The sequence below is a fragment of the Symsagittifera roscoffensis genome, chromosome 3 (assembly GCF_963678635.1).
Source record: "Symsagittifera roscoffensis chromosome 3, txSymRosc1.1, whole genome shotgun sequence".
NCBI classification, from domain to species: domain Eukaryota; kingdom Metazoa; phylum Xenacoelomorpha; order Acoela; family Convolutidae; genus Symsagittifera; species Symsagittifera roscoffensis.
In genome coordinates this window covers 15,621,294-15,648,020 of record NC_087064.1, presented here as the reverse complement: position 1 = coordinate 15,648,020, position 26,727 = coordinate 15,621,294, and the positions used below count along the sequence as shown (strand labels likewise).

The 26,727-nt window shown below is 38.1% G+C and overlaps 2 protein-coding genes across 2 annotated transcripts in view; one reads left to right on the top strand and one right to left on the bottom strand.

Moving 5' to 3' along the window:
- Nucleotides 1-26,727, bottom strand: part of LOC134841365 (ubiquitin conjugation factor E4 B-like) — a 478,213-nt gene that overhangs the window by 447,996 nt on the left and 3,490 nt on the right. The gene's annotated exons all lie outside the window — the stretch shown is intronic.
- On the top strand, nucleotides 10,288-15,537 carry LOC134841368 (ras-related protein Rap-2a-like). Its single transcript, XM_063857305.1, has 3 exons — nucleotides 10,288-10,581; nucleotides 14,722-14,934; nucleotides 15,168-15,537. Exons 1-3 carry the CDS (start codon nucleotides 10,471-10,473, stop codon nucleotides 15,435-15,437), a joined length of 594 nt encoding a protein of 197 aa, XP_063713375.1. The 5' UTR covers nucleotides 10,288-10,470; the 3' UTR covers nucleotides 15,438-15,537.

Here is a 26,727-nt window from a genome sequence, read left to right as displayed (position 1 = left end):
TCTCAAATGGTTGATGTTCCGGCCCATAACAAAAAAATTCATACATGGAACGCATGTAACTAGTTCCTTATAAATTTTTGGACACCAAATGATAGTAGGTCTGGAATTTTATAACCACATACGCCCGCTTGATTATTCTCTTCATGCGGATAGAAAATCTCCGCTGGCTGTTTCTCTGCCGGTAGGATACGCTTTGAGTGACTTACTTCCCTCATCGTTCGGGTCGTAATCAGCGAGCGCATAACCTGTTCGATTCAACAAAATTACGTATCAGGCCGATGATTGTTACTCAGCTCTGGAACATTTAAAGACGCTTGAAAAATGGCCCGATAAAGATAGTAGTCTAAAACGTAAACGCACTGAGACAATGAAAGAGGACCTCATTAAAGGGTATGTCATACACAGTAAGGGGCCACTTGCTTCTTGAGGACATTTGAGCGTAACTAGGCAATAATGGGATAATCCTTTGCCAGAAGCGCTCCGGAAACAATTCCTTGAGTGGCGTTCAAGCCTGTTTGTGTTAGCAGAGATATTCATTCCCTTTTGCTACTTCAGTAATCCATTTGATTATGTGCCATTCTGCCAGATTGGCACAGCGCAACCTTCCGACGAAACACGAATCAGAGAGAAAAGGCCTTAACAGCAAAAAAGTGCTTGAAAGGAGGGTCGAAGTATTCTGAAATTTTCTATTTTTAAAATTTAGATTTTCAAGTTGATATTTCTCAGAAATACGAAAAACGGCCATTTTGACCAAAAAAGCTGAGGAAATCAGAACAACGACAAATATTGTGAAAAACAGTCGTACAAGAGACGGAAAATACAAAGCCTCTTATCGTGGCAACAACGCACGATAAGACACTTGTCAGCGGATACTAGTGGAGAAGGAAGCTTCAGTGGGGAAGGAGTATTCCACGGAACCCTCCCGGGACGCAAATTAGGAGAGATAAGAGCGTTATCGCTGGAATATCACGGGAGTGGAGGCTTGGTCCCCCAGAGACTGTTTATGTGAAGGGACTGTATAAAACTGACTGTATAGCTACTTGGATGTCGTGAAACTTTAAATTAACACCGGTGTAACTTGATATTTTAGAATATGAGTAGCTAGAAAGAGGAAAGGGTCAATCCATCTCCAATGGATTTAATATAGAACTGTCACACAAAAACATATTAAAATAGGTTGTTCGAGCCGTGTTTTTAATGACAATCACGTAGTCTGAGGATCCGAGACTCAGCTCTGTGGTTGTGTTCGCATGTAAACGAAAGCTGATCAAAAGTCGTTTGACTGATGGCCTAAAAATGGTAACTTTTTACTTAGCCCTAGACAGACCAGAAAATCAATTGGCAAGGTCGAGACGGTGAAAAACGAGTAGGATTAAGGTAACTGACGCCTGCCAGTCGTTATTAGGTACTTTTTCTACGCTCTGTCGCTGTGTAGTATTTGGGCGAATGTTACATTAATAGGAGCTCCATATGTTTAGAGGTGCTTTGCGCGGTTGTTTTTTAATCGTGCCCAAATTACCGAGACGCAATAAAGCGAAATTGCGTTCAATATTGATGAAGCAAGGGTAGCATCAGTGAGGGCTTTGTCCATTTCGAAGCTGCAACTGGCATCTCGGTTGAAGGTAGATATATACATTTTGTGGACCGATAGCACCACGATGTTACAATCGCGCATGATGCTGAAGGAGTACGTCCCTTCCTTGAACAAGCGCCCTAGTGACATACTGATTCGGGCCGTGGTTTACTGATTGGTGAACTGGTTTGAATTGTCGATCCCAGCAGCCCTCTTGAGCACCACTCTTTTGTTCGAGTAACTGCGTTGCACTATGACAAAGACAACATCTCGCATTCAGCAACGGTTAAAAATTAATCCGGTCAATTGGTAAGGTCACTCGTTAAACTCGCTCCGATTCCTCTGGCTTTGGGGCCGGAGGATGTTGCCAATAGAGAACAAAGGCCTTAAATGGAAAACGTAACCGCAAATTAAGTCGACCAATAAATGCAGTCATATAGAGAGACAGTTTTACTTGACCCCCAGCGAGAAGAAATTCTTTTTTCTAAGTTTGTTATTTATGAACTAGCTTTTTAAGTTGGGATGGCGCCGGCCAAGGACTGAAATGTTTCTAATTAAGCTCTTTATGAAGTTGAGCATATCTACCGTGGAACCCAAGGCAGGTAGTTTTCTTAAGCAGGACTTTTCCCTCGCGATACAGGTTCCAAACAATAACTGAGTACTCAGCATTTTTAGTGATAAAACTATTATTCAAGAAAATTTTTAATTTTTGAGGCAAGAGATCGAAAGCGCGGCTAAGTATAGGTATCTGATAGACCCGTACCATCATATCATGTAGACCTGGTTTGCTCTCAAACCCGGTTTTTTCTATTTTTCTATGCAGGTGTTAGTTTCCTCAATCTGATTGGCTTGATTTTCAATTATCGAACTCCTTACTTTTTACGATATCATACATTATTTTGTACCAACTTAAGCAAAGCTTTTTGACGTAGTGAAAAGTCAAAATATTAGTAAAATATTTTTTGTTACTATGATTTAACTTATTTTCCGATATTTCAATCAATTTCACCACTATTGTGATTTGAATATTTCCCCCATTTTTGTAATGAACTAGCTTTTTACTTTTAAAATACATAGAATTAAAGAGTATTTAGAAACTCTACAAAAACTTTACGTCGACCGACAGCAAATGGTCTGAATTATCTTCTCTCAAGCCACAATTTTTAATTTGAAGCTATTCCCATTTTCTTCAAATCTGGAAAGGTGAAGTTTCAGCATCACCATTAAACTTTTCTAAATTGTTCGAAACTGTAAGAAGTAGTTGAGTTTTCTAAAATTGTAACTCTGATAGTTCTCGCTGAGGAATTTCACGTGGCGTGAAACTACATTTCAGAATACAATACGATTTGCAAAACTTAGCGCAGAATTGCAGAATTGTTCGTTCCAGATCCGATAAAACTGTTAAGTGCTTCAAATTAAAAGTCGAGATTTCAGAAAGAAATGTTCAGATAATTTTCTGCTGGTCGAATTGAAGTGTTCTGCCCACACTTTTTTAAACCGAATTGAAACATGAAATCGCTACACGTGCTTCAAAATAATTTCAAAAATGACTACTAATTGCATCAACTATATTGCTTCTCTGGCGTAGAAGTGACAGTCATATTTGAGAAGACAAAGGCTTGAAGTTTGAGTGCAAGTAGGACGTGTTATAATCGGGACTATCATCTATTTTGGTCGGCTTAGTTCCCATTTTCCGGGCTTTTTTGGAAAATTTAGTGAAATAATTATCTGTTTGATCATTGATCGGCTAAATTTCGATTGTCGGGACATTTTTTGAGTACAAGTCCATGTTTTCTGCTAAATGATGTTATGGAATAGTATGATAGATTTTTAAGAAATATTTAAAGAGTAAGTTTGAATCATAATAACCAATTTTAGCAGCCAAAGATAGCTTGGGTGTTTTTTACGTTAGCCTACTAGCTTGACCTGCTTTTTCAGCTTGCGACATGAGACTAAAACCCTCGTTACAGCCTAAAGGCCACTACCAAAATATCCCCCACTCTAGAAAATTAGAACGTCCCCATTCTTAGGTCTCAAAATACTAAAATACGCGAACGCCGTTAAAAACAGGGTTTGAACATTCCGTACAGTTACTTTTCATAAGACAGTGGAACTTTGATCCAATTCAGATGGATCAACCCAAAACTCTCCCTACCTCAACATAACAAGTATAAAACACACTCATGAAAATTAAATTGGGTACTCACATAACGGCACACTCGAGAATTGGAGTAACTAAATTAACCAGCAATTCTAGCATCAATGGAATTAAGTTTAACTTGAGAAGCTTTAAATCAATAACTTCCAACTCGGGAAATAAGTTTTAACTCGAGAATTAAGTTTTTGAGGCTGGACCATTTGGAGACTTCGGCTGTCCACCTTTCCACCGAAGGTTCAATCTGGTCCACTTCTAATTCTTTTCTTCTTTGTTCGCAATCGCTCTGCCTTCTGTTCTAGGATAAGACAGCTCTACTCAAGTGTGATTTTATATCTGGAAATTGCGAATAGCAGTTTCCCGCTGCTTTTTTCGACCACTTTCCCGCGATTGTAGTTCGGTTGTTCTCCTCTTATTTTTCTAAGATTTTCAGTTGTCGCGAGAAAGTTGAGCTTTAACTTTTAAGCTGTAACGCGGTTTGTAGTCTCATGTCGCATGTCAACCGAATTGGCTCCGACCGTTTGAGGTAGAAAAACAAGACCAGAAAAACACAAGAACAAGATGTAGAAAAACCAATTGTTACAGGGCCTATTTTTCTTTAACCTCATATGTGACTTAAGTAGGCTACTGTTACCTTCCTAAATTTATCTTATTGAGTCTGATTGGTTCAAATTTGAGCCAACGAATTTCTGGATTGATTGTATACTTTTCAAGCAGCATAAACTCAAACTGCAGAATAGTGATGCCAGCATGCCACCTAAGGGTAGGACTGTATACGAAATTCAGAGCCGGCGACGCGCGCGTAGCCCGCCCACCGGCGACCTTAAACCGAGACTCGGCTAATTTAGACTTTTGACCAATTGAAAAAATTGGGAACTTATGCGACTGCTATTTTGTTTTGGAACCTATGGGACTGGTTTTTCATTTTGGAACCTATGAATACGCACCGTAATTTTTGGTAGATCTAGTTTTGGCATTTTTCATAACTTGTTTCAGCGGATGTCGTATCCTTGTCTGTCATCTAGTTTGTAATGCTACGTTTGTGTTGTACCACAAATGATGACGAGGAGCTCGATTTAACGAGAAGCGTCTTGTTTTAACTTTGGTTCACTAATTTAACTTTAGAGGTATTAAAATCTCCCACCCCCAACGAGAAATGTCAATGTTTATATTAGGATGATAACAACCGCCCTATATTAGGATGGCAACAACCGTGCTGGCAACAACTGTGCTGGCAACAACCGTGCTATTTACATGAGTAGTTAACAATCCCTCGATTGTTGCTAATTTTTATTGGAGAATGACAGCATCAGCAAGCAATTGCTGAATTTATGGATGTTTTTGTTTACCATGTATTTAAAATAGTCATATCACAATGAATAATATTTTTCGATATCTTTGTAAATACTGTCCAGTTTTTTTTTCCAGGGCATCATAGCTTGTGTCAGCTTGCTGCATGGCTACAATTTCGTTAACTATTTTTTGTCGATGTTTATATTAGGATGATAACAACCGTCCTATATTAGGATGGTAACAACCGTGCTGGCAACAACCGTGCTATTTACATGAGTAGTTAACAATCCCTCGATTGTTGCTAATTTTTATTGGAGAATGACAGCATCAGCAAGCAATTGCTGAATTTATGTTTTTTTTTGTTTACCATGTATTTAAAATAGTCAAATCACAATGAATAATATTTTTCAATATCTTTGTAAATACTGTCCAGGCTTTTTTCCAGGGCATCATAGCTTGTGTCAGCTTGCTGCATGGCTACAATTTCGTTAACTATTTTTTGCCTCGCATCGGTTTTATCATGCTCCGTGGGAGGTTTAAGTATGAATCGTTCTAAATCGGGTGTCATGGCGATGCCCTGCTCTCTTAGGTAATTCAAAATTCGCTCCTCTGGTGTTAAGCCATCGTCTTCTTCGATTCGTTCTTGGTTGTTAAGATCTGCTTTAGAAGCGGTGTTTTCAAATTCTTCATCGTCTACTGGATCAGCAGTGACTTCCGAGACATTACCATGAAATTGTTGTCCCATCTCAAGCTCAGCATCAGGTGCTTCTGAATCAAAATAAAGGCTTCGCGAAAAAAGATTTGTCCTGTTGTTTTATAAAACCCAGTACAGTAAAAGTTACCTTCATTGTGCAAAAAGTGCTCCAGCTCTCCTTCATCATTGCTAATTTTATCCCTGTCAAGGAAAAAGTTACTATTGTTAGCTGCTTAGCGAATGTAAATTATTCGCGGTCCTAGCAATTTTCATTCAACCCATTGATTTTTTGAATTTTGATATCAAACGGCGATGGACAACCTTATGAGAACATTCGCCTCTACTCTGAGGAAATTTTAAGGAATTGAAATTAATTCTCACTTTTCATTCGGTTTGGAGCCATCAGAATCATTTTCAGGTTCTGAGTATCTGCGACTCCTTTTCTTTTTAGCCTGAAACTTGAACTTGAAATTTAAGGAATTACTAATTGAAATAAAGGGGTTGCAGGAGGCAAAACTGTACCTTTTTTAATAGTGGATTTCTCTCTTTGCTTTTCTTCTTCCAAAAAGGCCGTGATTTACGCTTTGCGTTCAGACTGTAAATTTTTAAAGCGCCGAAGGCCAAACAAGGAGTTAAGGTGCAGATGCATACTATGGCGACAAGTATCGGAACAAATACGTGAATCCAGCTAGAATTCATTTTCTGAAACAAATACTTTTTATTGCGTAAAAAGCTGAAATTTTATAAAAAAAATTTGAAAATTGCACTTGAGAACGAGGATTGAGTTTAGCTCCCCACTAGGATTTCGACACCCTCACCACTTTAAGACTGACGTCTTAACGAAATCAGTGTAAAGCCAATTTTGAGTGGTGCGCAATTAAAACCTTACTAAAATGCCGAAAAGCCGCATTTTTGGCATGTTTTCTCGAAAATTTGAAAGCTTTTTGTTTTCGAGAAAAGAGTAGATCCATCGGTTCACAGAACCATTTTATTATTCTCACTTCAAATGGGCTTTGGTTTTGATTTAGCTCCAAAAGATTCAAGAGACATTATTGAAATCATTTAAGGCTTTCAAGGTAAATTGTGTTTTATGTATATGTAAGGGAGGTTTCATTTCTTAGAGTACGCACCTCAATTTGGGCGTTGACGTCAACTAAACAGTCTGGTATCTCGTTTTCGGGGTCATCATCGAATCCCACTCTGCAGTCGCAGGTATAATAGTCCCCCATAGTGCGAGATGTAGTCCTCACACACTTTCCTCCTGGTCTGCAGAGGTTTTCAGTTAAGCACTTGTTCTCGTCGTCACAGTAAATGCCCGAGAAGCCTTCTTTGCACTCACACCTATGAACACAAATTCAGCTGGTCGAAAAATTTTATGAGTGAAATTTAAGCCGATAGATTGTGTCTGATATTTCGAACTTTATTGGCACTTGAAAAGGCCGTTATGATGGAAATACATTTTTATTTATTCAAGGAACTAATGGCAATAGTTAACTTTTGAATTTTTTTTAGCGTTGTCTGGTCGCAGGCGAAAGTTAGAATAACCTCTGGGGCTTCTCTATAATTCTCCAACATAATTTTCTATTTGCAAAACTCTTTAAGATTAAGACCATTTATCCACGGGGGAAAGGACCAACACAAGAGCTGTACAGCTCATCACGGCGCACCGCTTTTGTGCTCCTGTTTACGAAATACATGCAATTTTTTTGGCTATTTTTCTGGGCTGGGTAATGTTGGTTCACCCTCAAGCAACGAGCACGGACCATGGTGGGCCCCGAACTTTAGATTGAGTGGCGGAGACGTAACCACTTCACCACCGCTCCCCTATTCACCACCGCTCCCCTTAAATTACGACCAAATAAATATATCCCAACAAAATCAAATCTGTGATTTTTATGCATCAGCTCAACTTGATTCATTTACTAGTACCGTTTAAATATATTAGCTTTTATGATTACTAGCAGCGAAGTTACCAGAATTGGTTGGGCTCCGTGTCATGACACGCAATTGTGCGTTTAGGGTGACAAGGAGTGATCTCCTCACAGAGAGAAATTTTGTCACATTGACTGGTCAATTGGTCCCATCTGAATCCAGCTTTGCAAGTGCATCGTAGAGATTGGTAAACCCAAGCCGCGTTGAAGGTTGAAAGGTCACTGCCTGAAAATTATTTGGTTGAATTGAATTTTCAGGTCTGAAATTTGAATTTGTTTTTGGTAGAATTTTGCGAACATTTGAAAATAATTTAACTGATCGACCTAAAAGAGCTAGTCGCGTTAGCACCGTTGATTTTTATATTAATTTTTTTATATTCCAGCTGCAGATTTTTATATTCCAGCTGCAGATACAAAAATTAGTGAATTAGAAAATATTGAATTGCTCTGATAGCATAAAGCTTGTATATATGTTAAATACTGGCCTACTTTGAGACTTGGTAATGTCTTGTTGAATGCAAATGCCAGTTTTTGTATTGTCAATCTCACTGCACTGTGTCATAGCGTCACATGGGTTGGGGCATGACCTCAATTCTCCACTGCTGCACTTCCAGAAGTGATGGATAGTCGAGGCGAGTTGGTGCAATCCTCTTGCTTCAAGTTGTCCATACATGTCCCTTAAGTATAGAATTCGTTTTTTTGTACTTCGGATTGTTTTTTGGTACAAGTTTTCATTTTTTTGGAATTGTAAATGATTCGCATCAATTACTTTGGCCGAGCGTATTCTTTCGACCAATAATGATTTATTTTTTTTAGTGTTTCGTAGTATTACGTATAAAGGTCAAATTGATTGTTTGAAATTACAGAACATTAATACTAAAAAACAAAATCAAAATGTCTTTTCATATTCAGATCTTCCGAATAAAGTCTAACTTCCCGATGAAGCCTGACCCATTAAACATTAAATCTGATCATGAGGAGAAGTACTTAGTTTTCTACTTGTTGTAATCCCAGTAGATGAAGCTTTTTTGCTCGTAAATCATGAATTTAGCAGCGACTGCTTGTGCGAAATGGTAAGCACATTGGCCTGGGTTGAAGTTGCGGAAACATTTGATATCCTCCTGGGAGTTTTCCGGGTAGCCATATATGGTCTTGATCAGGTCAGAGACTGAAACTGATTTGTGGTCATTGAACTTGATACTGCGTAACATCCAATCGGGAGGCCAGAACACATCGGCCGCTTGAGATTCTGAAAACTATATCTATCGAAGAAGAGAATTTTTTTCTAATTGCGGAGGATAAACTAATTCTGGGGAATAATTTAATTACGGAGTTCTAAACGGATACGACTTCCTAATAGTTTGCAGAGTACTATTTAGAAGTATGGTGCCGTCGTTTTTGCTGAGTCCTATTCAAAAACTCATTTAAAAGTGTAGCCACACCAGAACACTTGAAAGATACTTGAAGTATTTCAAGCTGGTAAAATAAATGGAAAACTTGTAAACGTTTCTTCTTTAGATTTGCCATTTAAGTTTTCTTTAAAATGAGTTATCAAAAATATCAATTCACTGGCGAAATTAAAAAAAAAACTTTTCTGTCTGATATTTATATGGGGCCTAACGAGGTTTTTTTCGGATCCATGCTTCTAAACGAGTACCGTTTTCAGTTTTAGACTTTCTGTTTTGCATTTTCTGAGTTTGCTTCAAATATCTAGGGTGTGGATTGTTTGCTTAGTTTTTACCTGACATCCACGTAATATTAATCAGAGGTAGCGGAGTTTTGTCTGCAGCCAGTGAATTTTCACTGTCCCTCTCCAAACTCGGCAACTTCATATACACTGACTGGAAAAGTAGAACCAGTAGAAGAGTTTCAGTTTTCATCGTCATATTTACCAATGTTTGTACATGTATTAAAGCTGGAATGTATTTTACTTAGTGTTTTTATTGATGAGTTAAATGGCTACAGAATTGGGTCACTGATGTTCGTGGTTTGAGTTTTTGGATGTGCTTTAATGAAAAAGTTATGCATTACATATATAAAGTCAATAACTAAATTGCACTTATTAACAGTTAAACCTTTTCGAAACTAACTCGTATAAATCAGTGCTCAATAACAGTGCTCGGTGTCTGTACATCTATTCTATTACGTTTTCTATTACTATTCTACATGCGTTCTCTAATTCTATTAGGCTATTTAAGAGCATAATGGCGCAGTTGCGAAGACAGTAATCTTCAGATCTGGAGGTCAGTGGTGCGAATCCATGTGTTCTTGTCTCTTTTTGGTTTTCCAGCTTTTGCTTATGTCACCTTTGTATTTTCGTGCATTTTAAACCTCTTTTTAGCATTTTTTTGTGCTTTTGAGGTGCAGTCTCATGACTAAGTCAGTTGGTATAACAAATTAGAACCAAGTATTTTAATTTTTAGAGGAGATCTGTCTTAATACGAAATCTGGTTACCCGCAAAAGAGAATAAATGGTACACTGATTTTCCCTATTTTTTGCATCAAGTGTTTTGGCATGTATCCCTTTCTGCGACATCAAGGTTGGCCATTAAAAGGACTCAAATATAATTGGGTTCCGGGACTTCAAATGACGGTTCTGTGACCATTTCAAGGCTCTAATATCTTGTTCTCATTTTAGATCTACGAATGACATCTATTGCTGTTAAGCCATTATTCGGATAAAGAGCTATTAACCTTAAAGGACGGTCAATAATTGTGATTCACGCGTGTATTTTTTGCCGTTTTCCTTGACAATCTCGCCGAGAACAGAAACAGGCTTGAAAAGAAAGGGTATTTATTTTGTCGTTCTTGTCGGCTGGGTGGAATGGGGGAGTACAAGGTGGTGGTGATGGGCAGTGGAGGAGTCGGCAAATCGGCACTTACGATCCAGTTTGTGCAGGGAACTTTCACAGAAAAATACGACCCAACAATAGAGGTAAATTTAGCTGGAATTTAGATAAAAAGTAATTATACACAATTATTTCGAATCTCTGAGACAGTTAATTGTTTTGATACGGTTGAAAACTTAGTACACGATTGTTCGGGGGGGGGGGGGGATCTAGGATTTTCTCGAGGGGGGCGGATTTTCATAAGTTTTTAACTTCAAGAGTTAGAACATACGACCCCCCCCCCCCTCTCCTGGTTGGAACGTCCGCCCTCCCCTAAATCCGCCCCTGCGATCTTTATTGACCTCGTTAAAATATAATATTGAACGAGATCAAGTTCGGACTCCCAAATGATAGATCTTTGGCTATTGTATTAGCGCTACAGTTCAACAGTGACATTTTTTCGCTTTCAGTGCTTTTTTTGCTTTTGTCGACTTAGTTGCTTTCTTGAATTTTCAAACATTTTTTTCGTTTTGCTCTAAGTTAGAGAAGTGCATTTTTGGCTTCATCTGAATCTGAATTGGCAACATAGTAAAGCCATAATTACTCAGAGTTTTTCTAATTCGAGGCTTTTTTTTGTAATTCCACTTTGAGTTGCTTTTTGCCTTTTTCTCGCTTGTGATTCCGAATCGCAGGTTTGCCTCTGTGTCAATATTTTTTTCGTTTGCATGGATTGTTTCTATTTTGAGTTTTCGGCATTTTTTGTTGCCTTGATCTTATGGTATCCTTTGGCCAAGTCACAGCGTATTGTTTTAATATATTAAACTATTTTCTTAAAAAATTCATATATTTCCCTTTCTGTTTTTGCAATTTTTATTGGCTACTAGTGTCGCATAAGATTTAGGAGTGTGGATTTTTTGGTTCCTTTTTTGTATTTCTTCATTTTTTTTTCATTTTTTTTATTTTAGTGTATTGCAATTAGTGGAATGGGGTTATGATCAATTGCTCCTGTAGAATAGGAAGATTGTTTGTGTGCAAAATTTTTGGCAAAGTGTTTCAATACGCTTGGGAAATTTTGGATCTCGATGTTTTGAGCAACATTTTTTCTTATCGGTTTGCTCTGTTGGTTATAAGAAAGAAATGAGTTGAGTTAATGTATCCCGATTCCTCCTTATGCTGTCTCTAATTGATTTTTGTAACAATTGTACTTTTTAATTCGTTAGCCTTTGATTTTTGGAACAAAATTTATATAACCTTTTCACTATTTGTTTGAGACACATTATCTTTTGATTTTCGACTTTTTTATCGGCTGTTTGCTTCGCTTCTGTGCTTAAACTTTTCAAATTGGCACTAAATGAAATGGAAGAAAATTGAAAAATTTCAAAGAAAAGAAGGTAAACGAAGTGAAGACAATTAAATGGACGTTTTTTTTTTTTCGTTTTTGGAAAAATCTGAAAATTTGTTCGCCCTAAATATTATTTTTTCGATGTCTAACTCTTCAAGTTCACTTCAGTCTTAAATTCAAATTCAGTAGACAAATGGAAAGCGATCATATTACAATTGCCGATAACAAAAGTCCATGTGGCGCGATACAATTTTACATTTTAACCTAATTTTTTCTAGCGGAATAGAAGCTTTGCCCATAAATCCAGTTTACTCAAACTGGGTAATTCAAGCAAAAATTTGTATTTAATATATATTTTCTTATGGGATCAAAGCTTTAATCCATTGTTCCAGTTTACTCAAGTATAAGTCTACTTAATGAGTCGAAAAAAAATACTGATTTCATCGACAACTTTTACAAATGCGGACCGTAAGTGTGATACTTAAAAGCCATTTTTTTTTGGTAGAAGTTGCAAATATTAGTATCTTCTCTTGATGCAACTTTTGTTTTTGCTGCTTATGCATCATTTGCAATTTGGTGGCATTCAGCTGATGCGTTTTTACGCTTGCGATTAGCAAGTGTTTTGAAATCGGTAAATAGATTTTGGTTCATATGAAATCAAAAATTAGACTGTATTATATCGCACTTGGCCTGGAGGTAATGCAGTTGCCTTTGAAAACTAATGTCAGGGGTTCCAGTCCCGGCCGGATCATGTTTTTTAGTGTCTGAAATTGATTTTTTTCCGGGAAAAATTGATTGGTCGGATTTTACTTTGTCTGCTTATTTTTTGGCGTCATAGTTGCCACCTCGCAATTTTTTTGCGCTGTAATCAGTTTTCATTGTAGTCTCTAGTGACGTTGATAAACTCCTGTAGTTTTTAAAATTACTATACATGGTTGGTAAAAGGATAGAAGTGGTGTTTAATAAAAACAGATCGGCTGGTACTATAAAAGCTTACAGTTTAAACTTTTTAATCGCAAAATTTTTTATGACGACAGTTTTCTTCATTTGTTTTCGGTTTAATTGGCCTCTAACCGCGTGTTGTTAGCTTAGTGAAAGCTTGGAGTATACTAAAAGCTTGCTTAATGCTAGTGGTTGTGTTTCGTCTGTTTTTCTGAGATAGGATTTTTCGTAAATCCAAAAAAAATTTTTTGTGAAAACCATTTCCTTTGATATTTTTGTTTTCGGATCAATTGGCGTCTAAGCACGTGTTGTGGCTTAGTGGGCACTCAAAATTGCTAAAAATTTTGCTCAATGCTAATTGTTGTGTTGTCGTCTGTTTTTTCTGAGATTGTATTTTTCCTACTTCCAAAAATATGAATTTTTTTATGACAACCACTTCTTTTGGTATTTTTGTTTTTGGATTAAATGGCGTCTAGCCACTTGTTGTTGGCGTGAAAAGAAGCTCAAAAATTACTAAAAGTTTACTTAAAGTTAGTTGTTGTGTTTCTCGTTTGTTTTTATGACAACCATTTCTTTTCCTCTTTTTGTTTTCGGATCAATTGATTTCTGACCTAACCAAGTGTTTTTGGCTTAGTGGACGGTCAAAAAATTTGTGTCGTTTTTTGTGAGATTGAGTTTTTCGTATTTCTAAATAAATTGAGGATTTTGTTATGACAATTTATTTTGGTATTTTTGTTTTCGGATCCATTGGCGTCTAAGCACGTGTTGTTGGCTTAGTGGACTCTCCAAAAATACTATAAGCTAGCGTAATGCTAGTAGTTGTTTTTTTGTCGGTTTTTCGATATTGAGTTTTTTTCGTATGACCAAAAATATAATTAATTTTTAATGACAACCATTTCTTTTGGCATTTTTGTTTTCGGATCGATTGGCGTGTAACCACGTGTTGACGTGTTGTTGGCTTAGTGGACACTCGGAAAATACTTAAAGCTTCTCTTATTGTAATAGTTGTCTTTCTCGTCTGTTTTTCTGTGATTGAACTTTTGGTATTTCAAGTTTTTTTTTCTACTTAGTTATTTCCATCTCACTGACCATTTAGTAGCTCGCAATGGTACTCTTTCCTTGTATCGCAAGTGATGCGAAGCTCTGCTTCTCGTGTAAAATTAATCAAATGAACCGAAAAAAGCCAGGTTTTTGTAGCACTGGTTTTTTGGAAGTTCCAGCTTTCTTCTAACATTCTGAACACATTAAAGTCCCAATGGTGGAGGTAATTAACTTGCAAGATTTGTTAACGACTTTTTTGAATATATATTTTTTGATTTGTCGATTCATCCATCTGCACATACGCATAAAGCATGCATTATTATGTTCGAGGTTCGTAAGCGTTATGAAGTTAGAACATACACTTTTTCGGGTAAAGAAAAGTCTAACATAATCTGAATGTTGGTAGCAAGGTTGTCAAATCGGATTCGGTTTAGTTTCCGTTTTTTTTTTTCGTTAGATGAGCTAAACATGTTTCTTACCGTTGTGAGTCTTTTGAGGTTTTTTGGCGCAACAGTTATCAACTGAACGTTTTTGTCTTTTGTCTCATTTTCTCTCAGCTGGTTTGTCATCATAAATTATTATCAGCGGTTTTCGATGTGAGGAAGTCCGCTGATAAAATATACCTCCAGTTATGGGCTTACTGTTTTTGCAGTGTTAATTCTAACAGTTTGTTGCAAAGCTTAGTCATCTCAAATGTTTTTTTGTTCTTTGCGCTCTTTTTTTTGTATTGTTTTTTGGATTGTGGTTTCGATTTGTGGGCTAAAAATTTTGTCTCAACAATGATTCAGATTTTGTTTTGCTTTTTTAGTTTGTTATCTGTTATTTTTTGATATCTTGAATGTTTTCTCCGGTGAGCTGTGCTAGTAGAGAAAGGCCAGTATCACTTCAATAGCTCTATCTGATGCATTTGTGCTTTACATAGGACTTCTACCGGAAGAACATGTATGTGGGGGAGGATCCTGTGACTCTTGAGATTCTGGACACCGCTGGCACGGAGCAGTTCGCTTCCATGCGGGACCTGTACATCCGCAATGGACAAGGCTTTATCCTAGTGTTCTCAATTATCAACCATCAGACATTCAGGGAAGTGCTCAACCTACATCAGCAGATTCTACGTGCAAAGGGCACTAATCAGGTCAGTATTCATAGCTGCATGATTGTATTTTCTTCCTAATTGCTCATCCTGTTATTTGCAAATAGTAGCGCAAGTCTGATAATAATTCCACGCAATGCATAGCGTAACCTGAACAATTATGTATTTGGAATAAGAATTGAGTGTACGACTTGATTTTTACGACTTGAAGTTTAGCAGGTTTATTTTGTGATAGTTTGTTCGAATAAGGAGGGTTTGTGTTGTGTTGCGTGCAGGTGCCAATTGTCTTGGTGGGCAACAAGCTAGACCTGGCGGAGCAGATGCGAGAAGTGCCGACAAACTATGCGGAGACAGTGGCCAAGGACTGGGGCCTGCCTTTTCTAGAGACGTCTGCCAAGTACAGCACCAATGTGGAAGAAGTGTTTAAGGAAGTGGTCAGACTCATGGTCGCAGCCTCACACACAAGCAGAGGACGCAGAAAACGGGGAGCAGGACAAAACAGTTCAAAGTCAAGCTCAAGCGGCTGCCAGTGCACGCTATTATGACGTCATTCAAAATGAAAGTTCAGGCCGAAGCATATAGTCTATTTTTGTCCTTTAGTTAATATGCTAAAAATATTGAAAAAAAAACAAGTAGATTTCAATCACTTCATCATTTACCAAATTTGGATGCAAATTTTTATAACGACTTTCTTAAGTCTCAAAATAATTTTTAATGCACATTTGGAAAAATATATAAAAAATCAGATTGGCTGAAAAAGTTGAAATCTACTTTAAATATCAAATATTTCTCCTAGTCCTATTTTTTGATGATGCGTAAATTTCTAGATTTAGCTATCGTTCAACGAAGCCTTATCTTGAAGTTGGCCTCACTACAATGCTAGTTCTGTCAACATGACTCGATAATCCAAAGTAGCTATCGATCCTTGTTTTCTATCTCTCATGTTGTAGTAGCTTTAATAAATCCAATGAAAAATTTTAATTCCCAGCAGTTAATCCTTTATCAGCGATTCCGTAGGCAGTAGCAAATCAAAATAGGAGAGATAAATTTTCAGCTAATTTTAAATGAAACCGTAGACCTTGATTTTATTTCAAGAATTGAACTTGCCCGCATAAATGCTTGCAAAATCGTGGCGTCGATTTTAGTCTAGTGCTTTTTGAGTTAAAAATGACTGTTTGTGTCTAATTGCGATCTACCAAATAGATTTGCATTTTCTAAAAGGATGACGAAATGGCTGGGGAGTGGTGGTAAAGTGGTTACGCCTCCGCCTCTCAATCTAAAGATCGGGTGATCGAGGCCCACCATGATTTGTGCTCGTTGCTTGAGGGTGGGGCTACATTACCCAGACCAGAAAATAACCAAAAAAATGCATGTAGATTGTAAGCAGGGGCACAGCAGTGGTTGTCCGTGATGAGCTGAACAGCTCGTATATTGTGGCCTTTTCCCTTGAGGATAAAAATGTTAAATAGGTTTCAGAGGCAGGCAATTTTTATAATGTGTCAGAATTTGCTACTGTTTCAAGTGGTCAGTGAAAACGTGTCTCTATCTCCTGTTACTCTATTCTATCCTTCGTCCATTGTTGTGTCTTGAACGAAGTGTAGTCGTTATATCTCTTGCCTTATTTTTCTTATTCCTTTCGTCCTAATATCTGTCTGACTAGGTGTCTGTCTACCATTAACACCTGCGCTATTTGTTGCTTCATTCGCATTGCAAAGTCCGCTCTGGAAACATGAAAACCATGAAAGATCCTATATTAATGGTACTACTACTTTTTGTGTCTGTCTTCCTCCCCTTCATAGCCTTCCAGGTTTTCTGGTAAATATATAAACAACAACTGATTTTCATCTGAAAGTGTCTTGGAAATTGGTAACATTTGATTTTGTTTGTCCTTCTTGTCCGTAAAAATTTCAACTGTAGCCATTAAACTGAAATATTCTTGGCAGGGGCTGATATAAATGGGCTTAAGTGGGTACTTTTGTCGTCAATTTTAAGGTTTTTACGGCAGAGAATTTCAAAGCTACCGGAAGTTTTCATGTTTCCCAGATTAAATGCACTCATTCGATAAAAAAAACTACCAAAATCAATGAAATTCAAAATCTAGCAAAGCAGTAGCTATTACAGTCTTCGTTGGTTAATTTGGTGCTATATATAACAATAGGTTCATTACTCATACGAGAAACATGTCTCAACTTTGCTTTTGTTTTCTAATATTTTCATCCGCTCTACTGAAGTATCATTCAAAATATCCAAAAAAAAACTTGAACTAACACGTTTTTTTGTTCAAATAATATGGCCTAATCGCTGCCCAGCAAAATTTGCTAGTTTTGTTCGAAATCTCTACCAAATTCATTTTTTCGCCATAAATGCACTAATTTCTTTGGCCGTGTAAATATTCACAACAGCCTCTAACTAACTTAAACTGTCTATCAAGGACTGCTAACGTGAAAATGACGGAAGATAAAGATAATAATGTGTTTGTTATCAATACTTTCTAAACAAATGTCTAATTTTCATCTCGATATTTATTAGTTTTGTACTTTGATTAGCGAAATATGCATTAATCTATTTTACTTTACAGTTCATCTTTTTGCTAATAAGAAAATGATTTAAAAATTTATAATTCAACTGCTGTTTTTCTTCAACTGTTGTTTGAGTTAGAAGACTTGCTGACATAGAGGTAGCATTTTTTGAGTTGTCATTGACGGATCAAAAATAACATGGTGGTGAGGAACGAAGGGAAAGATATTCGAGTTTGGCTGCTTTCTGTGTCTCGAGATCGATCACTATAAAAGCTCTTATATACAAGACATCAGTGTATGCATTTTTAATACAGATGACCCAGAAAAGTTTGACAATTTTGACCCAGAAAAGTTGCACCGAAAAATCAGCTTTGTCCAAAACATTTTGATCAACAGATTTAAGCGCCCTCTTCGCAGTTGCTAAATTTAAAAATCAAAGGACCTTGATATAATTTTCAAGGTAGTTTTGTCAAAATTGAATTATTTAAACTTCGGTTATCAGCTCAAGGTTTGGCGGCTTAGTTGCTACATCACAAATTTGACTTGTGCTGTAAGCGAGTATCATGCTAGTTGCAAGTGTTGTTCATTGTAGATTCAGGGAGAACTTGAAACTTCTAAAAGTTTTTAATTTACACTAGCAAGCAGTGTAGTGTCGTAGTACGAACCTTCTTTTTTTCTAACCTAACTCGCAAATAACAGTGCTCATTAAAAGTTCAGTTAATTGGTAGAATTTTAATGATAATCACGATCTGTAGCATTGGAAAATTGATAGCATGTGTTCTCTGCTTTATTAGTGGCTAGTGTTTGTAATTAATTAAGCGTCCGTGGCTGAGTGTCTAGTGCGTCAGTCTCATAATTTCTAGGTCGGAGATCGTAACCGAGTCGTAGCCGAATCTTTACTAATTGGAGGCTTACTTCTACTTTTTCCTAATGCACTTCATAGAACTGCTTTTTGTCGTTTTCTCGCTAGTGCTTGCGAAGCGAAGATTCGCCTTTGTGTCAATATTTTTTCCTTCTCAACTGGGGTCTGCTCAGAGATTGCCGGCTTCTGTTTGCGCTTGTACGTTTTTTTTTGTTGCTAAATTAAAATTCAAATGTCTTGCTTGGCATGTTTGCCTAGAGTTTCTTTTCTGACAAAACAGGAATTAACGTCTATGGGGTTTTTGTTTTGGATTTTTTGAGACGCTTTTGCAAAAAATTCAAGTTTTTCTCAAAAACTATCCTACTAAATCTCAGTTTTTGGTTTCAATAAACATAGCGGATTTGAACATCTCCCCTGCATAAGCGACTGCACCCAAATTTTATTTACCTATTAAGTTATGGCACATTTTTAAGCTATATTTTGTATTGCAATGGTGCGAAACTCTGTCTCTGTGTAAAAAAGTTTGTTGTATTGATTTTAATTGACTAGTCTTTTGACTTGATTTTTTGGCAAAACTTCCCTTGCACAAAGAAAGTAATATGAAATAAATTGTTTCTTTTTTATCAAATGCTAACTGAAATTTGTTCTTAAAAACTAGTAGTCCTGTATTTTTTTGCTTCGATCGGAACGCCGTTTGATTTATGAAAGAACAAAAGGTTCCTTTTTGCCCAGAATGGCAAATCAAAAGCTTGGCCATTCGAGTGTGTGTATATGGTTGGTATTTTTTGGCGTAAATCTAAGGTATCTATGGCCGAATTATATGCCATATTTGACCAAAACTTTGAAATTTTCTTGCTAAACATCTTATCATGCTTTCACAGTTAATGTCGACTCGTTCTCTTAATCTTAGTTTCCATTTAGGCAATGTAGATAGCGTAGTAAATGGTTTTCTTTCTTTCATGTAATATTTTCTTGTATATTACAAAAAGCTCGTTGATATTGAAGAGAAAATTTTTAAACCATATCAATGTCAAAGAAGAAAAATTTGGGCATTTACTGACAACCTTCATATAATTTTATGAAAACGTAATTTTTTATATTGGGGCTTTATACAAACACTTTCGTGCTTACCCTTAATCATTCTCCTGATTTTCCTCAGTCCTAATTCGTTTTACTGGCTCTCCTAATTTTGTAGATATGTGACTAAACTTGTGAAAGCTGTCCGAAGTTGACAGAAAACGTTTTTTTTTTGCAATATTTTTGTTCCGACTTTGAAAAAAAGAAAATTTTCCTAGTTTTGAGAAAACCCGGTTTGAAATATTTGATTTTTCATCTGTTTTCGAGCAAATAAAGCGATCGAGTAGCGTTCGCTGCAGGAAAATTACTAATTTAGGCTAAAAATGGTGATTTTATAAAAAGAAAATATAGTTCTGGAAACTTTTTAAGCGATTTTCTGGCAAAAAAGTCTCGAAAAATTTTGAAATTTTTAGTGCAATCTTTTTTTTGAAGCCATTTACACTCGTTTATGCCTAATTCACTAATTTTCTACGAGTTTGTATAACTCTATCATCAGACGACGTACAAGAAAAGACATTAACTTGAAAAAAAAGCTCAGAGAATGTGGCCGGAACATTCTGTGCTACTTGCGCAGCAACCGGCTATCCTTGTTTTAAATTTTTTTGAATTTGCTGTTTTTAGTTTTTTTAAAGTTCTGTGTGTATGATGTAATTTGAGTATTTTAGGTTGTTTTAACATTTCATTTCTTGTATTTTTTTGGTTTTTTAGAGTTTTTGAAAGGTCGTTGATTGCAATTTTCTAAAATTAATATTGGGGATTCTGTTTATCATAGTACTTTCAGTACTTCTGGTTTACTCTATTACACATTAAGCTCAAGGTTTTCATTAAATTGTGTTTCAAGCTACCAAGTTAAACTTATTTACGTGTTTTCATTCAACTCTACGGATTATTTCAACACTTGATTATTGCTATATACACTTGCGAAGCGAATGTTTTAGTACGAACATTCTTTTTTTCCAACCTAAGTCGCAAATAAAAGTGCTCTTTTTGGTGGCATTTTTGAATCGGTAGGCTGCGGTAGCAGTGTATTGTCATGTGCTTTTACATTGGATTAGTAAAAAGTTAACACAGTAGATGCATTTTTAACTCATTAAATGAACCGAAAAAATTAATTGTTTCAAACAGCAGTACAATGACAAAAAAGCTGGATTTCAAAAAAAGCTCAATTTCATGCCCCTTTTGAGGTAGCGAATTGTCAATTTATTAGCATATGTAGCTTTGTTATTAGTGGCTAGTTTTTAGGGCATTTAAGCATCGGTGGCTGAGTGGTTAGTGCGTGAGACTCAAAGTTGCAGGGTCGCAGATTTGAATCCGACACGTAGCCGAGGTTTTGCTTATTCGAGGCTTATTTCTACTTTTTATTTCTCTTGATGGAGCTGCTTTTGGGTCGTATTCTTGCAAGTCTTTGCGAAGCGCAGCTTCGCCTCTGTGTTAATATGTGATAAAAAATTTCGTGTCGCCAAAAACGAGAAGCTCTGTTTTGCTTGTGTGTAAATGCATCTTTATTATGACTGATGTTTTGATGCATCAACTTGATGGTGCATCAAAATAAATGGTGCATTAACTTGATTTATAATCTATTAACAGTAATGATAAAGGCTGTTTATTTAACCCAGAGGTAGTGGGAATGCTTGTGACGACAAAGGCCAGAGTAATGAGTTCTGTTTGTCCTGTACTTTGTTGCGAATCTGAAATTTTCCGATTATTTGATAGTCGTTTGTGCTTGATTTTTGTCAGTTTATTTACTGCAGCACATTTTTTTTGAAGTTTCGACTGTTTTAGTAGTTTTAGAATGACCCTTCAAGTATAAATGAAATTACTCAAATAGATCTGGTTGGTTTTTTTCCAAAATTCATATAAATTTGTGTTTGCCAAATTTGATTTTTTTTTGCGGTTTAACGTTAATTTTTTTGCAAGTTCAGTTCGAATTTACTTCCTGAAAGGACGGATAACTGCCCTCTCCAATCACAAAAGCGGAAATAGCGCGAAAAAAAAACTTGAACGAGTTATAGTTTTAAAAGTGATTTTTAATTTATAGATTTCCCAGCGGAATGAAATGTTTATCATGTAGATCCAATTTTCTCAAATTTGGGTAAATTTCATGGTTTGATCGACCTTTTTACGATAAAATAGAGTTAAAAACTTTTCGTTGATTGATTTCTGTTAAATGTTTGTGTCATAACTAATGTCGGCTGAGTTTACGCTCTGTTTTATCTTCAATTTCTCTCTACATGTTTTTTTGAATGATCATCATCATCATCACATATGTTATTTCGACACCAATTTCTTGAATTCAAAGGTGGTTGAGTTTAATTAAAAACCAGTTTTGTCGTATAAATAATCAGTCGCTCCGCTAAAGATGAGTTCGTTTCTGTCGATAGCCGTACTCACTCTAAAATGAGCTGGGATTTAAACAGAAAATGTTCTTTGAAGATGGTTAAAAATCGGACCCGCTCTAAAATGAGCTGGGCGTTTCATCGTCGTCGCCTTCTTTGCCTTCGTTTCACAGCCATTGGATTTTCTATGCTTCTGAAGGCGTCATAAAAGTCCTTAGCAAGTTCGCGCTTGCCATTTGCTGTGGGGTGAAGTCCATCTGCGCAAACATGCCTCCGATAGCTGAACTTTACAGTTTTAAAGAGCGGGATTTTATACCATGCCGTTAGATTTCGGTAGCATTTATTCACTCTCCTGATAAGAGAGCGTTCACCTTCCCGGCTAATAAGTGACATGACGCCAACTTCGAAATTGCAGTCAAGGAGTCTAAAAATAGCACTCTCCATCTCCTCGGCTACTTCAGTCGCTCCCAATGACTGGCGCCCTGAACGGTCAAACAGGTTGTTTGTTCCTCCCATTATGAGCACTGTTTGTACATCCAAGTTTTTCCTTGAGAACCTGATCGCTACAAAGGGTTGAGAGAGTTCCACCAGGGCACGAAACTGTCACGGAATCTGGCAGAAAAATCCCATAAACTAGCGATGATCCCAAAACAGCATATGTCACTCTCGATCTTATCAGAGCTCAATATTATCCGTCTTTTGGGGAGAAACCTGGTTTCAACATGAACATTTCTTAGACGCAAGGTTTCGTTTAGCTTTTGAATTCCAACCTTTCTAGTTTCAGTCATTTTAGCAACCTTCAACTGAAACAAGTCTCATAGTAATACTGGTTAAACAAATACGTTTTCAACTGTTTACGAAATTCAGTTTCATTTGGTAGTTTAAGGTTACATGGTAAACTATTCCAATGGTGTGCGGCAGCAAATCTAAACGTCCTTTTTCCATAGTTCGTGTTAACCAGTGGTTTCTTTATGACCATGGTCCTTTCACTGAAACGGGAGGAACTTTTTTGTAGTGAAAAATATTTACTCAGATAAGACGGAACGATTTGACGATTGAAAATGTTGTCAAGACTTTAAAAATCACTCGAGATTTTATGGGCAACCAATGTAGATAAGGAGTGTTGTTGTTGTTAGCCCACGCGGGTCGGGTTGGGCTCTTCTGTCTCCAGGTCAAGGAACTTAGCAACCTCTACCGGCCGAAGCCACAGGTCTGCTGGGGTGAGTGGGGAGGGGTTTTGGGAGCAGTTGAAAAGGTGACATGTTGTGTGGGGGGCAAGGGAACAGGTTGGGCAAAGGTGGGAGATGGAGCTGTCGAGGCGGGATAGGTAAGTGTTAAGGAGCCGGCTGTAGCCAGACCGGAGTTGGGAGAGCTTACAGCGCGTGGGACGTGGGAGAGATTTTTCAGAGGGGTCAATCTTTGGGGGAGGGATACAAATAACTTTAGACGGAGGGGTTTCGGCTAGGAACTTGGTTACAAGGGAGGTATGGTTGTCTTTTAAAATTGGTTTGTAGTAGTTAAAAATAAAAGTGGAGACTTTGTCTCGGTCGTCCAGAACTAGAGGGTGGTTTGCGTAGACTGAAAAGTCGGTTAAAATTTTCTGGGTGTCTTCTTTGAAGCAGCTTATAATTGAGGGGCGAAGTAGACGGGGAGGAGGGGGATGTGAATGTATAAAATTAATGGGATGGTGGGAACGATAGGTAGAGATAAAAAATTGAGATGACAGAAGGGTATGGTGGTCTTTGACCGTTAGGATTTCAGATTCACTGTGCAGGTGGGCAGTGGAACTCATTAGATTTGATCCAGTAACAACGCGAAGGGATTGGTTTTGGGCAACCTGCAGTCAATTTATGGAGGTGTTACTTGATGCGTGGGACCATGCGGGGGCTGCATAGTCAAGTATGGGGCAAATTAAAGCTTTAAAAGTTAGGAGGAGGGTTTCTTTGGAGTGACCCCAGGTTGATCCTGCTAATGCCTTCAGGATTCCGATCCTGCGTCTGGCCTTTTCAGCGGATTGTTTGCAGTGAGTGGCAAAACAAAGTGTTGGATCAAATGTCACCCCTAAGATTGTTGGATTTTTGTTTAGGGGTAGCGCCTCGTTATTTAAAAGAACACTAGGTGTTTTATTAAATTCTTTGTTATAAGAGGAGAAAAGTGTAACTGATCCTTTAGAGGACGCGAAACTTAGTTTGCGCGAGGTGAAAAAATCGTAGAGCCTTTTTAGGTAGCTATTGATGGAGTTTCAGGCGATATCAATATTGGAACTGCTTGCGAAGGGGTGGAAATCGTCTGCATACGAAACAAGGTTTACATTATCGGGAGGTGGCGGTGCATCATGGACATAAAAATTGAAGAGTGTGGGTGATAAAACAGAACCTTGGGGTACGCCACAGTGGATTATTCGATGGGGGGATGTGTGTTCACGGAATGAGGTGGCAGCCTGTCGACCATTAAGGTAATTACTTAGCCAGCGGACTAGACTTCTCGGGAGGGGAGTGTCATGAGCGAGTTCCACAAGTGAGCGATGACACACCATGTCGAAAGCCTTAGATAAGTCAAGTGTGGCCAGTACCGTACGTTTAGGGGGGCGATTTTGGTTAAAACCATCTGAAATGTAAAATTCGAGAGTGGAGAGAGCTGTGGTGGTGGAGTGAAAAGGGCGGAAGCCGTGTTGGTGTTTGGCGTTGGGGAGATGTTTGGTAAAGATGGGGTGAACGAGCCTCTCCAGAATTTTAACTGCTGGGCAGAGTAAGGATATAGGTCTGTAAGATGTTGATTGTTTAAGATCCTTATTGGGCTTTGGAAGCGGTGCAATTTTTGAATTTTTCCAAATTTGGGGGATAATGTTTTCGGACAAAGAGATATTAAAAAGGTATGTTAAGTATTGAGTAGCAAGTGGGCCGAGATGTTTAAGATGTATATTACAAAGGCCGTCGGGACCTAGCGCTCGCGATGGTTTGCTGTCTGCAATGGCTTGTTTAGTATTTTCAGGGGTAAAAATTGGGCTGTCTGACAGCGGTAGTTTGGCAATTTTTCTTCTCGTTATACGAAGGAGTTTGTCAGAGGCGTGGGGTCTGGCATTGGTGAATTGTTTGTTAAAAGAGCTGGTAATATCACGAGGTGAGTGTATGGGTTTAGAACCAAAAGTAATGGGGTGTCTTCCTGCCACGGGCTTAGATCCATTTAAGGAGCGTACCACTTTCCAGAACTTTCTGGCACCAGTGCGGTAGTCGCAAGTCCGGAGGAATTCTCGCCATTTATTTTCTTTGTCCCTTGCTGTCTGTTTCGTGAGTCTACAGTTTAGTTGGGATATGACTTCTGGGGGGAGATTTTGTTGTCGGCTTAAATCTCTTCCGGCGGCAAGGGCAGTGGACTCGGGGGAAAGAGAGGGAGTGAAGTGGCGAATACGGCCAGCGGGGATGTGGTGGCGTGCTGCCCTGAGCACCAGGTCCCTCAAGAATTTCTCTCCGGCGGCAACTCCGGAAGGTGGAACCGCTGAAAAGAAACCCTCCTCAATTTCCTCTTTGAATTTGATCCAATCTGCTTTTAAAAAATTTATAAAAGTCCTTTTAGGTGAAAAATTTATAAAATCATCCAAGGGTAGTTCTAGAAGAATGGGTAGGTGGTCTGATCCTAGAGATTTAATTGGGGTCCATGATGTGGAGAGTAAGAGCGATTGGGATGCGAGGGAAATATCTGGTGACGAGAGTTGGTTTTCTGAGTTAAAAGGGACTCTGGTTTGTGTGTCATCATTTAATGGTGCAAAGGTGGATTCGGTTATTTCATTGCTAAGTACAGAGCCGCGTTGATCTTCTCGATGTTGGAGTTCCATAGTTGTGAATGTGCGTTGGCATCCCCGAGTACTAAGGCGTCCCCAGGTTCAAGTAGTTCGGCAAGGGACGCAGAGTAACCAGGGGGATAGCTCGAGCGAGGGGGGATGTAGAAATTATAAATACGAAGCTTGGATGAACTGGCTACCACTGATATGCCCATAGCCTCTAGTGTTCCATCGTTGTTAATATTTATTTCTTCGTATTGTATCGACTCATGTATGGCTATGAGAAGACCGCCCCCTTCTTTTTCTCGATCTTTTCTAATTAAAGTGTAGTGTGAGCCAAGTGAGGGGTTTCGAGATTTCTTTCTTAATTTAGTTTCTTGGAAGACAGCAATATGAATTTGATTTTGAGATAAGAAAGCAGCAATTTCGGGTGCTTTTCCGGAGATACTGTTGCAATTAAATTGAAGGATTTTTAAAAGGCCTTTGGCGGGGTGTGGTGAACTATTTACATTATTAACAGCAGTATGATTAAAATGGTTGTTTGAACTTGAGTTATTTACACTATTTACACGATTACGATTTGCGCGATTTTGGGAGGAGGAATTATTATTCGAGGAGGTGGGAAGGGTGGGAGGGGGAGGGGGGTTAGGGAGGTGGGGTTGGGGGGCGGTTAGGGAAGTTGAACAAGTTTGGGAGTTGGGGGTGGTCAAGTTAGAGGACCTGGTGCCTGGGGGAGGTAAAATGTAGGTAGAGGTACAGGTAGGGCAATAGTAGGCAGAGTGGTGTTGGTTAAGGTGGGTAAGACCACTACATTTAAGGTGAATGTAACCACAGATGTGGCACCAGACACTGGGCTGGTTGCGTTTGATGCGGAAAGAGCAAGGGGAGCAAAAGTAAGGCCCTGGACCAGGGTTTGGATTAATGCCGGAGCGGAGTAGTAGTATAAGGATGAGCAGACGGAGCAGCCTGGCCGGCTTCAGACGCTCCGTAACCGAAAACCCGCAGACTTCTGAGCTTCTCCCGACCCAATGGGAGGGGGGGCTTGACGCCATTTGCATCTTGGTGGGGCCCAAGATGTCGGATCCACCACTGGAAGGCGGCGTCTCGTAGATAAGGAGTAATACTCGATGACTTCTTCAAACCGAAAACAAATCTGCAGGCACTATTTTGGACTTTTTGCAACTTGTAGAGCAGATAATTTGGTAAGCTCGAGTACAAGCTATTGCAGTAGTCTAATCGACTTAAGACTAGCATTCTTGCCAA